At 37.8% G+C, this 16,853-nt stretch overlaps 1 protein-coding gene across 1 annotated transcript in view; it reads left to right on the top strand.

Moving 5' to 3' along the window:
* COX16 (cytochrome c oxidase assembly factor COX16) overlaps nucleotides 1-16,853 on the top strand; it is a 49,707-nt gene that overhangs the window by 19,731 nt on the left and 13,123 nt on the right. The window contains exon 3 of the mRNA XM_075030537.1: nucleotides 15,722-15,784. Coding sequence (XP_074886638.1) covers nucleotides 15,722-15,784 — 63 coding nt within the window. The remainder of the gene's footprint in view (nucleotides 1-15,721; nucleotides 15,785-16,853) is intronic.

Raw genomic sequence — 16,853 nt, 5'->3', positions numbered from 1 at the left:
CACTGTTAGTACTCAAAATACTCTAAATGGGTTATTTATATTGTTAGAGTTAGGGAGGTGAAATTTAAACACTCAGTATCTGCTCAGCTAAATCTAAACATATGTTTGTGGTGCTGTGCACTAAGTCAGGGATTCATCTTGCTCATGTTTCCATTGTCTTAAATGAAATGCCTAGTTTGACATAGCTATGCAGGCAGCCCATATAGATGGTTTGAGAGAGAAATGCCCCCGTAATATGCTTCATTCAATTTTAAAATACATGATCGAGAAATATATTGTTCTCTTTTGACCAATGGAAAAGTAGAGAGATTGAGCTCAACACTTTATTATTACCCCATTTCAGTGAGATGAGTACCATCCTTAGTGTATGAATGTATTTATATTTAATTTGACCAGTGAATGGTAGGTGAGATAAACCTCTGCCTAACTTAAGGTGCAGATGAGTTAAGGTTTTGGACATATATCTTCAAGTGGGATTTACTTTCTCTAGAAACACCCATCTCTATTCAGCTGACTGCAGGAGAAGCCTAAATAGAGACTTTATGCTTCAAGTCAAAAGTTTAGATGGATAAAATTAGGTGAGATGAAACCCGCCCTAAATATTCTTTATCTGAAGTTTCATTGGCAAACTAGCAGATGGCTTGAAGGTAGAAGGAATCTTATTTAATCTGTTGTTTGTGTTTGAGGTATTCTGTGATTCTGGAGAGTTTCCTCCATGATTTCATAGGAGGTTGTATTAAAAACATCCTGTTTGATTTGAGTGTGAACAAAATCAGAATATCTTTAATTGGTGTCTGGTAGAATTTTTTGGATGGGAAAGGTATCATTTCTAAAGTTGTCAGCAAGGGAACGTGGGATGATTTGAGCATCTGTCACTGAACTTGGAAGAATAATTAAGTCTTCTCATCTAGCATTTTAGCATTTATTTATTTATAGATGCATTTTCATGTGTTTAATTGATTTCAGTAAGCTAATTACACAAGCACAGTGTGGCAAGGGATTGATGTTGGTGATTATTGTTTTCTTCTTTTTTTTCCTTAAGCAGGTCAGGTTGGCCTGAGTCTCAACTCTAATGAAGACAAACTTTGGCTAGTTTCCTTGTGTAAGTAGATTTAGTTGATTTTCAAAGACTAAGTTCATTAATGAGCTTGGCCCTAGGTCCTCCAAAAATTAAGAAAATAATACACTGAAATGTTGTTTGGTGCTTTAAAGAATGTGAGAGGCATACGTTTATGATTGCTTATAAGAGAAAAAAAAAAAGATCTTTGTCAGTCATTTATGTAATGAAGCACATTTTACTAAATTAAAGCAGACCTTGCTTTCAAGCGTGGCCTGCTTAGTGGAGGGTTTTAGAATTGGATGTTAAGTGAGGCAGCCTGGCTCCTGATTGATGGCTAAGCAGGTGCCCTTACAGTGTCTTTGTTTCTGTTGGCAGGGGGAATTTGGAACTTGTTACATCTTTTGACCATGGTTCAGAATCATCCAAGGTAGTAATTTCAGTCCTTCAATATGGCACAGAAATGAAAGGGTAGCAGAGCTGTTCATACTCTGTATTGTGGTGGTACCAGATGTTCAGACATCAGTTTTCTTTCTTGTTTCAGATCAGTCCAGAGGGATTGTATGGAAATGAGCTCTTTTATCCATGCTATTCTTGAAGATTTTGAGTTCAGCTGCTAGTGTTGGGTCCTTGCATTGATTTCAGCAAAAACTAATCTATTTTGCTTGAGCTCAGATGACTTCCCCATTTTGTCTCTAAACAGCTACTTACTGAATTTGCCATGATACCAGAGATGTGTGTTTTAATTTTTCAGACATCCGTTCAGTTTAGCATATTAACCACCATTTTTCTGTAAAAGGCAAATACACAGTCAGTCTGGGATTCAGTAAGATTTTTGTTGCCCCATTCTGGGGCTGACACTGTGTGTATGCTTTTGAATGGTTTCCAGGGATTGGATCCACCTAGACCCACTGCATATTGTCACCACAAACAGCTTACAGCACTGTAGGACAATCTGGAGAATAAGGTATTGCCCATGCCTGCCCTTTTCTACCATCTTGTGTCAAGTTGAAAAAATGAGACCAAGGCCACCTAGCCTGTTTTGATGAGATCAGGAGATCTGTCAATATTAGAAGACTTCTGTTAATAACCTGAAACAGGTATGGGCTCTCAAAATCACAATATGGTTGTTAAACACTGGGGCAGTCTCATTAAATCTGGATGTGATGTTGTTAACAGTAGTAATACAGAGATTATTTTGGTAATATGTGTTGTTCGCTGATGAAGAATTAAAGCTGTACTAATTTTTAACTTTGAAATATCTGTTTTTTAAATGAATCTTTAGTTTCAATCTTGTAATATTGTGCCAGCATAATTTTTTGGCAATGAATATGAAAATGTATTGTTAATGATACTGAGTTTGGCCAGAGACCCTAACTAATAATATTCAGGGTTTCCATGGTAAAGTGTTTCACTGAATCCTTGTCAAGCTTTTTTAATAAGTTTTTTTTAATGAAGAAAAGCCCTTACCTATCAGTTTCCATGTATGCAGTGGTTACTACTACTGTAGAAATCACAGGGGTTTTCTGCCATCCATGCTAGGATATCATGCTAGATCCTGTATGTAAGTATACATTAACAAACATCATGGAATCAAAAATCAAATCAAATCATTAAGTTTGGAAAAGACCTCTAAGATCATCAAGTCCAACCAAAACAGCATGTCTCTGAGAGACAGAGAGATCTTGTGCCTTTTATAAAGATTGGAAAAATGGACTTAAAGTTTCAGGGGCTTAGTATCTGTCTAGATCTAAAGTTTTGATTCTTAAAACTTCCATTCTGCGGCTACCTGGATGCATATTGCTTTTGGACTGAAGATCCTTTACATACCTAAAATTCCGCTGATACCAAAAAAGCTGGTCGAAGACTCAATTTTGGAGTTTTAGAAAGCAGGCATTCTTTATTGCAGCACAGGGTGCATGGGGGATCACTCCACCTATCGTGCACACTGTCAGGCTTAATTGTGCACGTTAAGTACATGTTCTATATACATATTCACTAGATTTCCAAGACATGTTATACATATTCATTAGTTTTCTGGGAAACTATTAGCATGTGCAAATGTCCTTTATGCAGGCACATTGAAGGTCTCTGGTGGTCTTCAGGAGTCCTCTGGTGGTCTTCCATAGTCTTCCTCACTTGTCCACTACTTGACCCTTCTCAGATGATTCTGCGCAGTGTGATCTTCTGCACGTTTGATACATCTTATCCTAAAGAATGCTCGTGAGTGCTTCTATTATCTATGCTTACATTTTGACATAATTCATATGGATACTTCTAAGCTAAGCTACCTAAAACGGCTAAAGTCCTTATCTTCTTCAGAAACTGCAAGGCCATCCAAAAGCAATTTCTCACACATTTTGCAACATACAGAACCCCCATCCACCACTGATCAGCAAACAATCGGGCAAAGAAACAGCAAGGCCATTGTACTCAGAAAAACATCCTGCATCACCACTTTTGGCCAAGCTCTCTCATACCACAGTTTTCACGGTTTTGCATAGCTTGGCATCTATTAAATATATAGAAAATCTTTTAGGCTCCATTAAATAGAGGTTCCTCAATCTGTGTTAGCTGAGAGGTGACCGCCGCTAAGTGAGCTGTTGAGTGCAACTTGTGAGGCATCACACAAAATGGCTGTTAGAAGCAGGGATGCTGCTTTCTGTGACCTGCTGGTTCAGCCGGAGGTACCCAGGATGGGGATGAGAGGTTCAAGGCACATCGCCTTTCTCTGGGAAACATGCAGTAACTGTAAATTTGTGGATTGCCTGGACCTGCAGGCATTATCAGCTTTCCTTTTTAAAACTCATTTCTATATGGAATTAGTTAAGAAATTGGAAGAATGAGGGAGAAAATGTGGTTGTGACCTGATAGTTACATTATATATGCCAAGTAAGGGAAACCTGGCTTTAATTCCTATGCCATTTTGAATTTCTGTATTTTAATCAAATGAGTATTCGATATTAAACATCTTGAAGCTGGGGCCCCCTTTTTTAGGGCATTGTTCTTTCTCTGAAATGAGGGATGTGTTCTTTTTCTTTAAGACAAACAAACAAAACCTGGTCCACCTCACTCCGCAATGGCTAAAGACTATGAATCCTAACTGGAAGGAGGTATCTTCTCAAATCTCAGGATAAGCTGTGTAGTACTTACAAACTCTTCAGCCTTTCCTCTTGTCTGTCTGTAGTTACTGCTGCTCTAATTGCTGCCCAGTGTGTGTCCCCTTTCTAAGCATCTAAATCTTCTCTTACTTTTAAAAAAAAAATTTTTTTTATTCCAGAAGTCTTAATTTGGGCTACACAACCAGGTGCTAGGTCCATGTAAATCTACTTCTGAATCTTCACATGTGCATACTAACATGTATGTGCCTGTTGCTACCTATCTTGAACTAATAAATACCTTGGTGACCCTATGCATTTTTCCAGCTTTCTCATATGCGTACGCAAGTTGTGGATGCACTTAGAAGATTGCCTTAGAGTGAGTGCTTCATGTGAGGCCTCTCATATTTATGTCCAGGAAATTCAGGACAGAATTTGGATCCTATCTGGCATGTCTTACTCAGGAGTACTCAGTAAAGGGAGCATGCTAGGTATGTTCTGCACACAAGGTAACTCTTTATTTGGATGCATAAAAGTCCCAGTGGATATACATTGTTCAGGATTTCCAAGCATCAAGCAGCCACATTAGAGCTACCACCTGACTGTGGTACCCAGCATCTGGAAATTCCAGGCAAATGGCCAAATTTGTCTTTTTTTCTTTCTTTTTTTTTTTTTTGCCAGGACAGAATTTCTGTGTAGAAAAAAAGGGCTGTGTCTGGAGAAACCTGGACATCTGGCAGCTTTACCTCAGATTATTGAGCTTCTCTGTGATGAAGTACAAAATAGAGCACAAGTATTAAGAGTTCCTCGTTTTAAACAGAAGCCATTTTTTCCATTTCATAATTCTTCATGATGTTTCTGTTGTCAAGATTAGACTCAGATGAAGAGAAGGTTATTGACTGGAGAAACTCATTCTTATGCCATTGCAAGTGGAACTAGTTTCAGTACATAAAATGTTGCTAGCTTTCAGATTTTTATATTTTATATACTACCAAGAATTCTGTTTGGTTGCTTTAAATCCTATCACATTGCCACAATTAATTACTAGTATTTTTGCTTTGCAATTTAAGTGATTACAAGTGTGTAATTTAGCTTCAGGCAGCTTTTAGCCAAAACATAATTTAGTATCCAGCTGTTTTTTCCCTCACCTCCCTCAAGCACCAGAAAACATCTAGCTTTCCAGACTCATCTTGTGAAGCCAATAGCCATGGTGTCAGCAGATTGAAGCTCAAACAGAAGTACTGGGGTCCCAGTCCCTAGATCAGGATTTTCTGCACTTCTGGACTTGTAGTTTTTACCAAGAAGGTTTTGAAAACCCTTTGCCCAGGAATGTTTCCGTTTTAAGTGTGATCTCTGTCTAAATGAACCTTCCCTTCTCCTTTGTGTTTTGAGGCGAGAAAGACTCAAGAAGTCAATTGGTTCTGTGCGGCAGTCTGAAAAAGCAGAGCCCAAACTCGTAGCTGGAGTTACAACCACTAATGAGAGGGGAAAATGCATAATCTGTCTCTCTTTGAATATCTGTCACTGCAGAAAGCATTTATAGGTTTGCTTGTGATTCAATAGGTGATGCATTTTCCCCAGAGTTAGCACTGAACCTCCTGTATGTTGTGTCAGGCAGTGCTTAACTGCCTTTTTTTGATGAGGCATAAAAATGAGACTTTGCCTTTAGAACCTTAATGAGTGCTGAAATTAATGTTGTAGCTGGTACAACATCATGTCTTGCCTCCCTGGAGCGTAGCTCAAGGAGAGTAGAAGGTATCTGAGATTGTATGTTGTCCCTATGCGCGTAGACGGGCAGCTATGGGGTCAAGAAATTCACAAGCTCTCCCTAACAGTCCCTCCACTTCTGCACCCTCAAAGACTATGTGTGCTTGTTCATAAAGCCTACCAAGTGTAAGCTCTGGGATGATTCAGAGCAGGAGACTAATTTAGGTATTCCCAGAGGAACCCGTCTTTCTTCATTGATTACAAAGAGAATGTAGGAGTACAAGCTTTCTGGATATTGCACAGAGAAGAGAGATGACTTGTCTTATTAATATCTAAAACGTATGAATTAAAATCTTCTGCATTCATAATTGCCACTGAATTTGGTAAATTGTTTTGTTAATGTTGGACGTTTAGCCCTTATAAGTACATACGGCATAATAGCAAAACAGTAACTTGGCTACTCATGTTTTAAATTTAATTACACCAGATCTTATAATTATAACTTTCTCTAATGTACCCATCAGAATGTCTGACCCTTTGGCAGGTAAACGTGTTAGTTATTACAAATAGTGGCAAAATATCTTTCAAAAGAAAATAGCGTGTGATGTACAAATGTGTTGCAAATTCTATTAATCTAAAATACAGGTAATTTGGAAGATGAAAAACTTTCTGGAAGTGCAAATTATTAGAAGAGGCTTTTTCTTCGTACTGTAAAACTTCACTAGATGTCAGTGTGGAAAGTATTTTTACTTAAATGCTATGTGAACTGTAGAATGAGAAGCATTAATGCCTTTAACACATGCAGATTTAGGATGGCGGTTATTAGAATTTGGTAGTTGGGGGATTTCTTAGTACGTAATTTATTGTAGAAATGCAGTTTCAGAACAATGAAAGCAATTTTGATAAGTTCACACTGAATTCTGAAAATTGTTTCTGTTCAAATAGACATTAAAAAATCAAAATTTGTTTCAGTACTTACAGAAAGTTTTGAGATTTGTATTATAAATCAAAATAACATTTAAAAACATAATTTAAAACAATTTTTAGGGTTAAAACCAGCAGACTTCTTGCTTTTGTTTTATGTTGATTATTTTGAGTCAGCAAAAATGTTACTGTATATTTTCTTGCTGTTGGTTTGTGAAAACTGGACTTGTTTGTATGAGGGTAGCAAGTATATTTTCACATGGCTCAAGACAGGGCTTAGGCATTAACTTATGCATTTAGAAAAGAAGAAGATGCATGTATATTTATATATGTTTAAGTTTGATTAAGGAAAGCATTACTAATCTGTAAGTGTGCTTCTGCATTCTTTTAACCGTATTATGTGTTTATATGGCATTTGAAGATCAGACTCTCTCTGCTCCTACATGAGAAAGGTTGGTGGGTTGGGGTTTGTTGGGTGTTTTGTGGTGGTGGTGTTTTATTGAAGCTTCAGTGCTTTTATTGAAGCTTTAAGGTTTGGTCTCCTATGAGATAGTTAAGACGTTTCCCTTTAAATGAATTCCTTTGTGTTTCTGAGCTGGTACACCAAGTGAAAGATAGTGGTTTAGATAGAGTATGGTGCCTTTGGTTTTGCTATATTGTTAAAGTAAGCTGCTACCAGGACTAGTTTACCAGGATGAGCCTAACTGAACAATCAGTGAACACCTGAACACAGGTATTTCTGCTGAAGTACAGAACTAAAGAGGACACCCTTTCCAATCTTATTTTGTCTGCTTGTACAGCAATGAAAAGATTAAGACGAGAAGAACACAGAACACAGGCTGCTTGCATGCTGCCTTCAACTGCCAATTCATGATTTCTCTCTTGAAGTTACTTGCTTTTAACAGAAACTTAAGTGACCTTTCTGTTTTTCAGAGTTACCACAAAGAAGTTGATTGTGTCCAGAGTTGGGATATGACTAAGAGAGCGATAAGGAAAAACTTAAACTATATTTGCAGTAATTTTCCAGCTTTAACTTGCATAGTAGATACATAGCCATTAAAAAACAATCTTTTAAAAATATGATAAAAAAATGTTGAGTCTGCAGGAGTTGCATCCAAAAGTTGTATTTTGTCTTTATTATTTCTAGCTATTAAGTATCTTCCATTTAGAGGCAAAAAGGGGTTTTTTTTGCCTAAATACTGGTGTCACAAGCTCACACTCTTTGTGAGTCCTTACATATACCTTAGGTGTGCTTTCAGTAGCATGTCCATTACTTTCAGAAAGTTGGCACAGATGGGACCGATTAACCCTGTAATTTGGATACAGCAAATCATCCTTTAGTAAATGTTTAAGAACTATTACCGAAGTTCCTTTTGTATTTGTGCAACTTTTATTCAAAGTAAAAGCTTTTGCTTTTGCCAATAAAGATCACGTGATTCTGAATGCAGGAGCTGGACATTTTTCATATTAGAACTGGACTTTCCTTTTGCATACATGGTTAATCCTGAACTAATAGTAACTGAATAACATGGTGATGGGTTAACTGAAATATGCAGAAAATGCATTTGAAAATGTAAATGTCAAATATATAAGCAGCAGATGCATTATAAGGAATTTTGAGAGGTTTGTTAAAACATTGCAAAGAGCTCGTATGTATTTTAAGGTACGATGAAACTGATATTTAAGAACTTAAAATCTTTTAGTAGATTTCATTAATTTTTTTTATAAATTATACCTGCACACTGAGGAGAAGAAAAGGAATTTTTAAAGTACTGCTTTATGCAACATTTCCTTTTTCTGAACTGATACCTTAAGGGTGTTTAGTTTATGTCCTGTACTTCATGACGTTTAAGTGGCTGTAGCAGGACAGGTATAGCATACTAAAGAGACTTTACAAAGGCACCTTGAGAGGTGGGCAAGTTTTCTCTGTCAATGCTTTATGATGGCTGACTCAACAAATTCTGCAACTCTTGTTCCAGGCTAAGAATCTTCTTTTGTGACCCGTGGTCCCCATTTTGTCTGACAGGAAAGAATGTGCTATTGCCTTACTTTTCACCTCTTTCTGTGATAATAAATAAACACATTAAATCCTCTGATAGTAAATCAGGCTGAACCATTCTTGCCTTTCTTGCATAGTTTACACCATGGATCTTCAGCGGTTCTGTCCCTTTCACCTGGGAGGTCTTACACTTTTGTTTCTTGTTTGGAAGAAAGTAAAAAGGAAATTTGGGAAAAACTGCACAGAATACTTAGCAATTTCCTCCCTTTGTACTATTGGGTTGCAGAGTAACCAAGATTTAGCAAAGCCCAGGAATGCCAGCTTTGAGATCCTGTATTGGAGAGCTCTACCATTCTGACCTTAAGGCGAGAGGTGTGGTTGGGTCTATACTTAGAGCTGGTTTGTCTTTATGAATGCAGCAAAATTTGCTTTTCCTTGCAGGGACCTTTCAAAAACACCAAGGGTCTTGCTGTTAGTTCCACACTTGTGGGTTTTTTTTCTCTATTGGCATGTTTTATTTTATATTGGAAGGAACAGTTTTTGCACTGAATTTTACTGTGAAATGAAATTTATGCTAACATACTCAGAGCCAAGGTTTAAGGCACTAATTTATGTTTTATAAATCAAATAAACAAATGTGCACCTGCAAATCAATCTGGATGCGAAAGCATACAAATCATTGATTAAATGCTTGAGTACTTTCTTCTCGGAACTGAAAGCTGTAGAACTGCTGTTAGTTTTGATGACCTTATATATGAGAAATCTAGATATGCTGAAGTGCTTGCTGAAGTATGGGAGGTTTCGTCATCATATTAGCCTTTATCTTAATTGCATTTCCTGTGGCATTAACATGTGAAAATGTATGGTCCAGAGTTTGGGATTGTAGGTCTTTTTTTTGATCCATCTGAAAGCAAGTAGAAGATTTGGATTTAGAGAGATCACTGCTGCACCATGTACTGTAACTCTGGGAACTGCTGCTGTAATAAGACTTTATATTGCTCCTTTGGAAATGTCTGCATTGATTTCTGTCAGAGGCTGGATGAAATATTTTTTTGCTTAACTGTCTGTATTCTATGCAGATCTTAGGAAGGAGTCAAAGGACACAAAGCCAGGTTTTGCATCTAGTCTCAACTGTCTCCCCAGTGTTCAGAAGTATTCCTATCCAACCATATGCAGTAGCCTTACCTAAGTGTTTTTCATGTATTAGATATTATAAATAATTCAGTTAAAAGATGTTGTGAATGAAGTTGCACGAAATGGTATGTTTTGCCTTGCCCTTCTCTGTTACCAAAGCCTGTATGCCAAAGAGTTTGGCATAAGTACAACCATTGTTGTACTTTACAGTGTTTACAAGCTTTGTTCCCTTAATTCCTTAAGTAGAATGGCACTCAGCTTGGCTGTAGTTTATACTGCCCTTCCTGAGTGCTGGGATTTATCCTCTCTTGTCTACAGCTTCTCACTATGCTCATAAACCACAATTTGGAACATTTATGACACAGACTTTTGTAACAATTTACAGGAGTCTTTTCTTCTCAAGGAAGATTAAAGTTGACTGATCCACACAAGATTGCCGATTTTCCATTTAGAGGAGTTAGGCGTATGATAAATGTTTTCAAAGAAGATATTCTATTGGGAGAGCCAGAACTGGTGGTTCTGGTTTAGTCTAAGTTTAAAAAATGGGTGGGGAGAACAAAATGAAGAATTTCATATAAACAGTCATTTTGTGGCCTCTCCGAGTTGTGGATGCTGCAGGAGAACTGTGTCCCATCTGTTTATGCTGGTGTGAGCAGATGAAAAAGAAAAAAAAGCTTAATTCATGTTCATTACATTCAAGCCATCATCCTTGCCCATTTCCAAAGTAAAAGCTGAAATCTTTCTCAGTGGGATGTTATTTTGTGGAGGATAGGGTAGGAAAGGATACTCGTGTTTTAGTAAAAATCTACTGCCTTCTGGAAGTGCTTGCTAGAGGGAAAGTTTTGTAAGACTTTGGCATACAAATATTTGGTCAGTACATGCCAGTCTCTGGACACAAGTATACAACTTACTGTGCTGACTTATGTGAGAGGAGACTATTAAAAGCACAGTCCTCTTCTCATGACATGGTTGTCTCCTGACAGTTTCCTTGTGTAGTAATTGAACCCTTAATTTGAGAAGATGTAATATATTTGAGACTTGATTTGCCCTAGAACTCATGGCCACAAATAGTAAGTGGACAAATAAATAATAATGGCTATAGCTGAGACAGAGAGACTGCCTGTGAAATTTGACTATTTAAATTACAGATCCAGGCATGCACATATTGTGGATGACTGGGATGCTACCCTGAAAATTAGAACGTGAATCAACTTGTTCCTCCTCTCTGAATGCTGAACAGAAGGGACACTGCTAATCTGTTTTGTATTCCTGTGTTTCATAGAATCATAGAATAGTTTGGGTTGGAAGGGACCTTTAAAGGTCATCTAGTCCAAGCCTCCTGCCATGAGCAGGGACATCTTCAACTAGATCAGGTTGCCCAGAGCCCCGTCCAAGCTGACCTTGGATGTTCCAGGGAAGGGGCATCTGCCACCTCTCTGGGCAACCTCTGCCAGTGTTTCACCACCCTCATCAGAAAAAAATTCTTCCCTATATCTAGTCTGCATCTACCCTTTTTTAGTTTAAAACCATTACCCCTTGTCCTATTGCTACAGGCCCTGCTAAAAAGTTTGTCTCCATCTTTCTTACAAGCCCCCTTTTAAGTACTGAAAGGCTGCAATAAGGTCTCCCTGGAGCCTTCTCTTCTCCAGGCTGAACACCCCCAACTCTCTCAGCCTTTCTTCATAGGGGAGCTGTTCCATCCCTCTGAACATCAAAAGGGGATAGTGATGGTGTTCTTTGGGTTCCTTTGTGGAAGAGCTATCCTTTCCATATCCTCAAGGTAAAGTTAGTGACATTCAAAAATTTCACAGTTGCTCTCTGTCTGTATTATTTACTTCTGAACCAAAATGAACTGTGGTCACTGAGGATCAGCACAGAATTGTTAGCTAGAGAATTTTTTTAGTAGAAGCACATTTAGGTTTATAACTGTACCAGAAATATTTGTGTCAGAAACAAAAAATACCTTTGAATGAAAAGAGTGTAGAGAGGCCAACAGTTTATCACAGTGCACTGCAGGAGTCCCTGGTTTGGTAGGGGCTGGAAGCACCAGGTATTCCTGCTTTGGTCTGAAGTGATGCCCCTTGTCTGCACCCTGAGGTGCACCTTGTTTTCCACCCAGAAATCCTGTCCAGGTTCTAATTGAAAAACTGAAATGTCAGCCTTAAAATGAGAAGTGACAGCTAGATTTTAAAAGGATTTAGGTACTTAGAGCCTCAAATAGCTACCTATGAAGATTTCTAAGAATAATTTTGTGCTTAACCTCTCTTACTTTTAGCCACCTAAGAATATTTTTTAAGTCTCTATCTTTGGGAACATTTTGAAGTGTAGTAAGGGTAAATCTGAAGGAACAGTGGAGTGTGAAAGGGGACAAAATTCTAATTTGAAAACTTTGTTCTTAAACCTTTTTTGAGGTTTGTCTATATACCTGCCCTTGCACTTCGAATTGATGTAATATGAAATAAGCCTCTATAGTGCAAAATACTCTGAGGATGTTTCATTCATTTTTGCTGCAAGTGCTATATAGGGGAAAAAAACCCCAATGCCCCAGAATAAAAAATAGGAAAGCCTTGAAATACTGTATTTACAGTATTGTTTTTGAAGCCTTGCAGACAGCTTCTCATGAAAACCGTCTGAAAACTTACATCAAGTATTTTGATAGTTTTTCAGTAAGAATTTGTGAAGTTATGCTATAAGTCCACACATCCTTGAATTCCATATTTAGAGACAAAGCTTGAATTTAAATGGAACTTAAATCTGAGATTTTGCTTGACAAGGAGGAGTCCTCTAGTATAAAGGGATATTGTCTTCTGTTCCTTCCTGCCTCCTAAATAATGGTGAGACTGTTACGGCATTTGGGCTTTGTCTGCTTCCTCCGTCATATTTACTAATAGGGATTTGTGTTCGTAATTTAGCTGATGATTCATTTGCCAGTACATAACTAAATACTTTTAGCTCATTTGGCAGTATGTGTTTTGGCATAGCAGTCATCATGGAAGCGAAATGCATGTGTTTGTGTTCGGATCTTGTGGCAGATGTGTAATGTAAAGGAGCTACCACTTTGGCAAGGCTGTTTTCCTGGCTCTGCCCACATTTTAAGTGTTCCCTGGTTATGATCTGTGATCGTGGCTCATATTGATGTTTATCTGCCTTTTCAGAGTGAAAATAGCACCATTCTGTTTTCCTTTTTTTGTTCTTGCGATGTTGCAAATACAGTGCAGCATGGTACAAACACTGTGGAAACAGATCTTTATCATATACTTTTTTTCAGTTGCCATGTTGCTTCTGAAAACAATTCGTAACCTGTCTCCATTTGGCAACTGAAAAGCAGGGGTTTGCAACCAAGGCTTTAGAACATGCAGATGACTCAATTTCTGTGTGGAGTCAAGTACATTTAAATTATTCTACGTGGGTAAGTATGTAGGGAACAAGAAAATGTAAAGATAAAAGGAAGTACATACTTGCTCCCTTTTTTTTTTTGTGGAACTTGGAGCAAAATAACATGTTCTGCAGAGTGGGCTTATGTCTTTCATGTGCCTGTATGTTAAATATTAAGAGCTTGCCAAGATGCGTGTATAGTTTGCCCTCAAAGCAGGGTTTAACTACTCTTTTTTGGTAAGTTAATTTGCTGAATAAAATTCCTTCTTCTAAAGGAGGAGGAGTTTCTCTTCATTTCTCATTTGCAGGATAACTTTTTTCTGAGAAATTTCAACTAGCCTCCTTCATTTCTGTGTTTTTGTCAATATTAGAGCTGCAGCTTCAAACAGTTAGGAGTATTGGGACGCTCTGTCTCCGTTTCAGCTAGTCTTCTCCCTTTGTGCAGGCAGAGGAGAATGAACACATGAGGAAGTCTGAAGACAGAAGGGCCTGGAAGGGAGAAGAAGCAGCAGTAACTTCACTGCTTGTTTCCCTTTACCTTACACAAATGTGCCTATGCAGACACCACACATTTAAAAAAAACACTAAAAATTGCTAAAATAAAACTTGATACTGGCGATATTGAACTGTCTTTGTAAGTTAAATTCCGGCTGCGGTTAATTAAGTAAAAATGCTGCTCCAACCATGTTATCTTGGGTGCCTTATTATTAAGTGAAGGGAAAACATAAGAGGAAATAAAACTCTCTTGCTTCTTTACTTGCTGGAGCATTTATTTCCCCTTGTCCATACGTGTATTGTGAGAACACCAAGCATAACAAATAGTGTTTGCATTTAGTTCTGAATACAGTGAGGTCCACGATCACTCTTATCTCTGTGAAAGCAAGCTCCAAAGCCTGTCTGGCTGCCCAGAGAGTTCCCATTTCTGCTTGTGTGATGGATGGGTTCATTGTTCTAATGAAGCGTGGCTGTTGTTGGAGCTCATGGTCACAGGAAAGAGGCAATCCCTCTTTAATGAGGGGCAGTTCTATGGAGGCCTTGAATGCCAAAGCAGAGATGTAGCATTTCATTTTTTTATTTGATGAAGAGGGCCAGTGCAGAGACAGTGCCTTGTTTTACAAGGTTGGTTTTTTGTTTTTTTTTTTAATTGCAGAGAAAGTGGGAGCTGTATCCTGTACAAACTTCAACCATTTTAGATATTTTGGCTTACTTCCCAAGTGTAATGAGTCTGGAGGTTGCAAATTCGTGTATTTCTATGGCCAGATCTCCGATCAGATAGCGAAATCAAACCTCTGGCCATGCACAGATGGTGTTAGACTTTCCTGTCTTAGCATCCTTAGGAATTGAGGTCTCACAGGCTGCATACTAACTAGCAGGCAGTGTCTGTAATCAAGGGGAACATTATGGCCTAGGGAGATTCTTCAGAGCAGTTCCCATCAATACAGATGGTAGGTGTGTATTTTAAGTACCTCTGAGGATCAGGAGCTTGTATTGGGGCAGAATGTGAAGGTGGATCTTGTCATCGACCGGGCAAATTCTATAACGTGTTCCCTCCTTTTTCTTTTCTAGACTGCTTATAGACATTTGAGGTTGGTTGTGACGAGGGTAAATGAGCCCTTTTCATTCAGATCAAGAAGCAGCAAATGAATAATAACAACTTTTCCTCACTGAACTAGTCATAGTTGGACTAGTGTACCATGGATGCTGAACTAAACACGTTACCAGTCTTCTTACATGTCTAGTTTGTTTAACACTGATTGTATTTAAAGTCTAAAAATGAGAATGCTTTCTGATGGTAGATTTATTTGATATTTTAATTGATTAGCCTAAAGACTGTGTCTGAATACTGCATATGTGGTTGATGTCTGTTTGAGGAGAACATGTCTGGTTTTAGATTTGTTCTTTGAACAAACTTCTCTGAAAGGTGGCAGGAATCGCCAACATTGTTGGTAGAGAGTGAGCTGTATGTTCAGAAAATTGGAAGCTTGACTCATGCTTAGACTTTGAAAACCAGAATATGTTGTATGCCTATTCACTGAATACAACATTCAGGAGTAAAATATGTAATGTGATCACAATTTTCTCTTTCTTGGTCTTTCTTGTTTCATTTGTTTAAGGCTTTGTTTAGCTTGACAGTTTCAAACTAAACTGTTACAGAGATAAATATCTAAGGTAATGCAAGTGCAGGGCTCCTTACAAATTTACTTCTGTTTTGAGTTGAAAAGTTTGGTTGTTGACCTGTCTATTTTCAGCCCAATGCTTGTACTGTGTTCATCATCCTGGTATCTGAACAAACTGCACATAAGCTCATTTAGAGGAGAGGAGGGTTTGCATGTACCAATATTTAGTTTCTTTGACGTTAAGATTTCTTTAAAAACCAAAAAATTCTTAAAAACAAACATATTTGCTGTATTTTTGTTTGTCTTGCAGGTTGATCCAGCTTTGAAAGAAAAATTAAAACAGAACACTGTGACACTGGAATCTGAATATGAGGTAAAATAAATTTGTTGCTTGGGGCTCATAACTTTGGCTACCCTTGATTACCCTGGCCGCTGGTGGGTTGTATCTGTCCCTAACTAAAATTAGATCAGCCATCTGCCTTTGACTCACTGAAGTCCAATAAAAACAAGGTTTTATGTAAAGAAAGGTTTTAAAACATGCAGTGCTTTTTTCTGAACACAGCTTTACTTTGATGTCCAGGTGCCAAGTACAGTGGTACAAATAAATTCCATGATTTCTGTGGTTAACCTAGCCTATAAATGTAAGGCTGATGTTGGCCTTAGACGGAATGTGTGTATGTGTATGTCAGCACTTCTGTTGCATGAGTTTTGATGATCTTTAGACCAAATTACAGAACAATGTGCTTGATGTGCTTTCTGTTATTTCTTGCTTCTGAAACTTACATGCATCTTTCAAACAACTGCTGTTCCTTTTTCACTATTTCAGAAAATTTTATAGAGAAATATTTCACTCCTTCCTCAACAATGTGTTTTCTTCAAACATTACTGAGCTCCAAAATGGCTATTTTGGCCAGTTTAATATCCAGAGTTTCATAAATCTTCAGGCCTACAAAAAGCCATGTTAGGAAAAGTGGAAAGAGCCTCCCTGTATCCAGAAACAAAGTATAAAGCTACTTAAGATAATTTTTATGTTTTAAAATTACTTGTATCATATGTCCAGCTAACACTTTATCTATCTCTGTGGTCTTTATGCTGAACACAGGTTTTCTTTTTCTTCCCATAGCACATTCCTGTCACAAGCCTTTCAAGAGCTTGATTGCACCCATAGCTCTCATACTTAGGCGTCCAAATGGCAGTACGTGATCTTGCTAATAAAACCTTATATTACTCTTTTGTGATTTGTCTGAAATAAAAATAAAACTTACCTTTTGTATTTTCACATGCCTAATTTCACAGAACATCTACTTACCTGCTAGGTTTGTGATAGTGTTTTACCATTATTGCAAACAGTTTGGGCTGTCTCTCTTCTACAAAGAACTGTGTTTTATGGTGTAGGGAATAAAAAGATTTGATCCATGAGTACATATGGAAAGCTCCAATGG

Source organism: Buteo buteo, chromosome 6 (assembly GCF_964188355.1).
Source record: "Buteo buteo chromosome 6, bButBut1.hap1.1, whole genome shotgun sequence".
NCBI classification, from domain to species: Eukaryota; Metazoa; Chordata; class Aves; order Accipitriformes; family Accipitridae; genus Buteo; species Buteo buteo.
The sequence above is the reverse complement of the archived record's forward strand: the minus strand, read 5'-3'. Positions and strand labels throughout refer to the sequence as shown.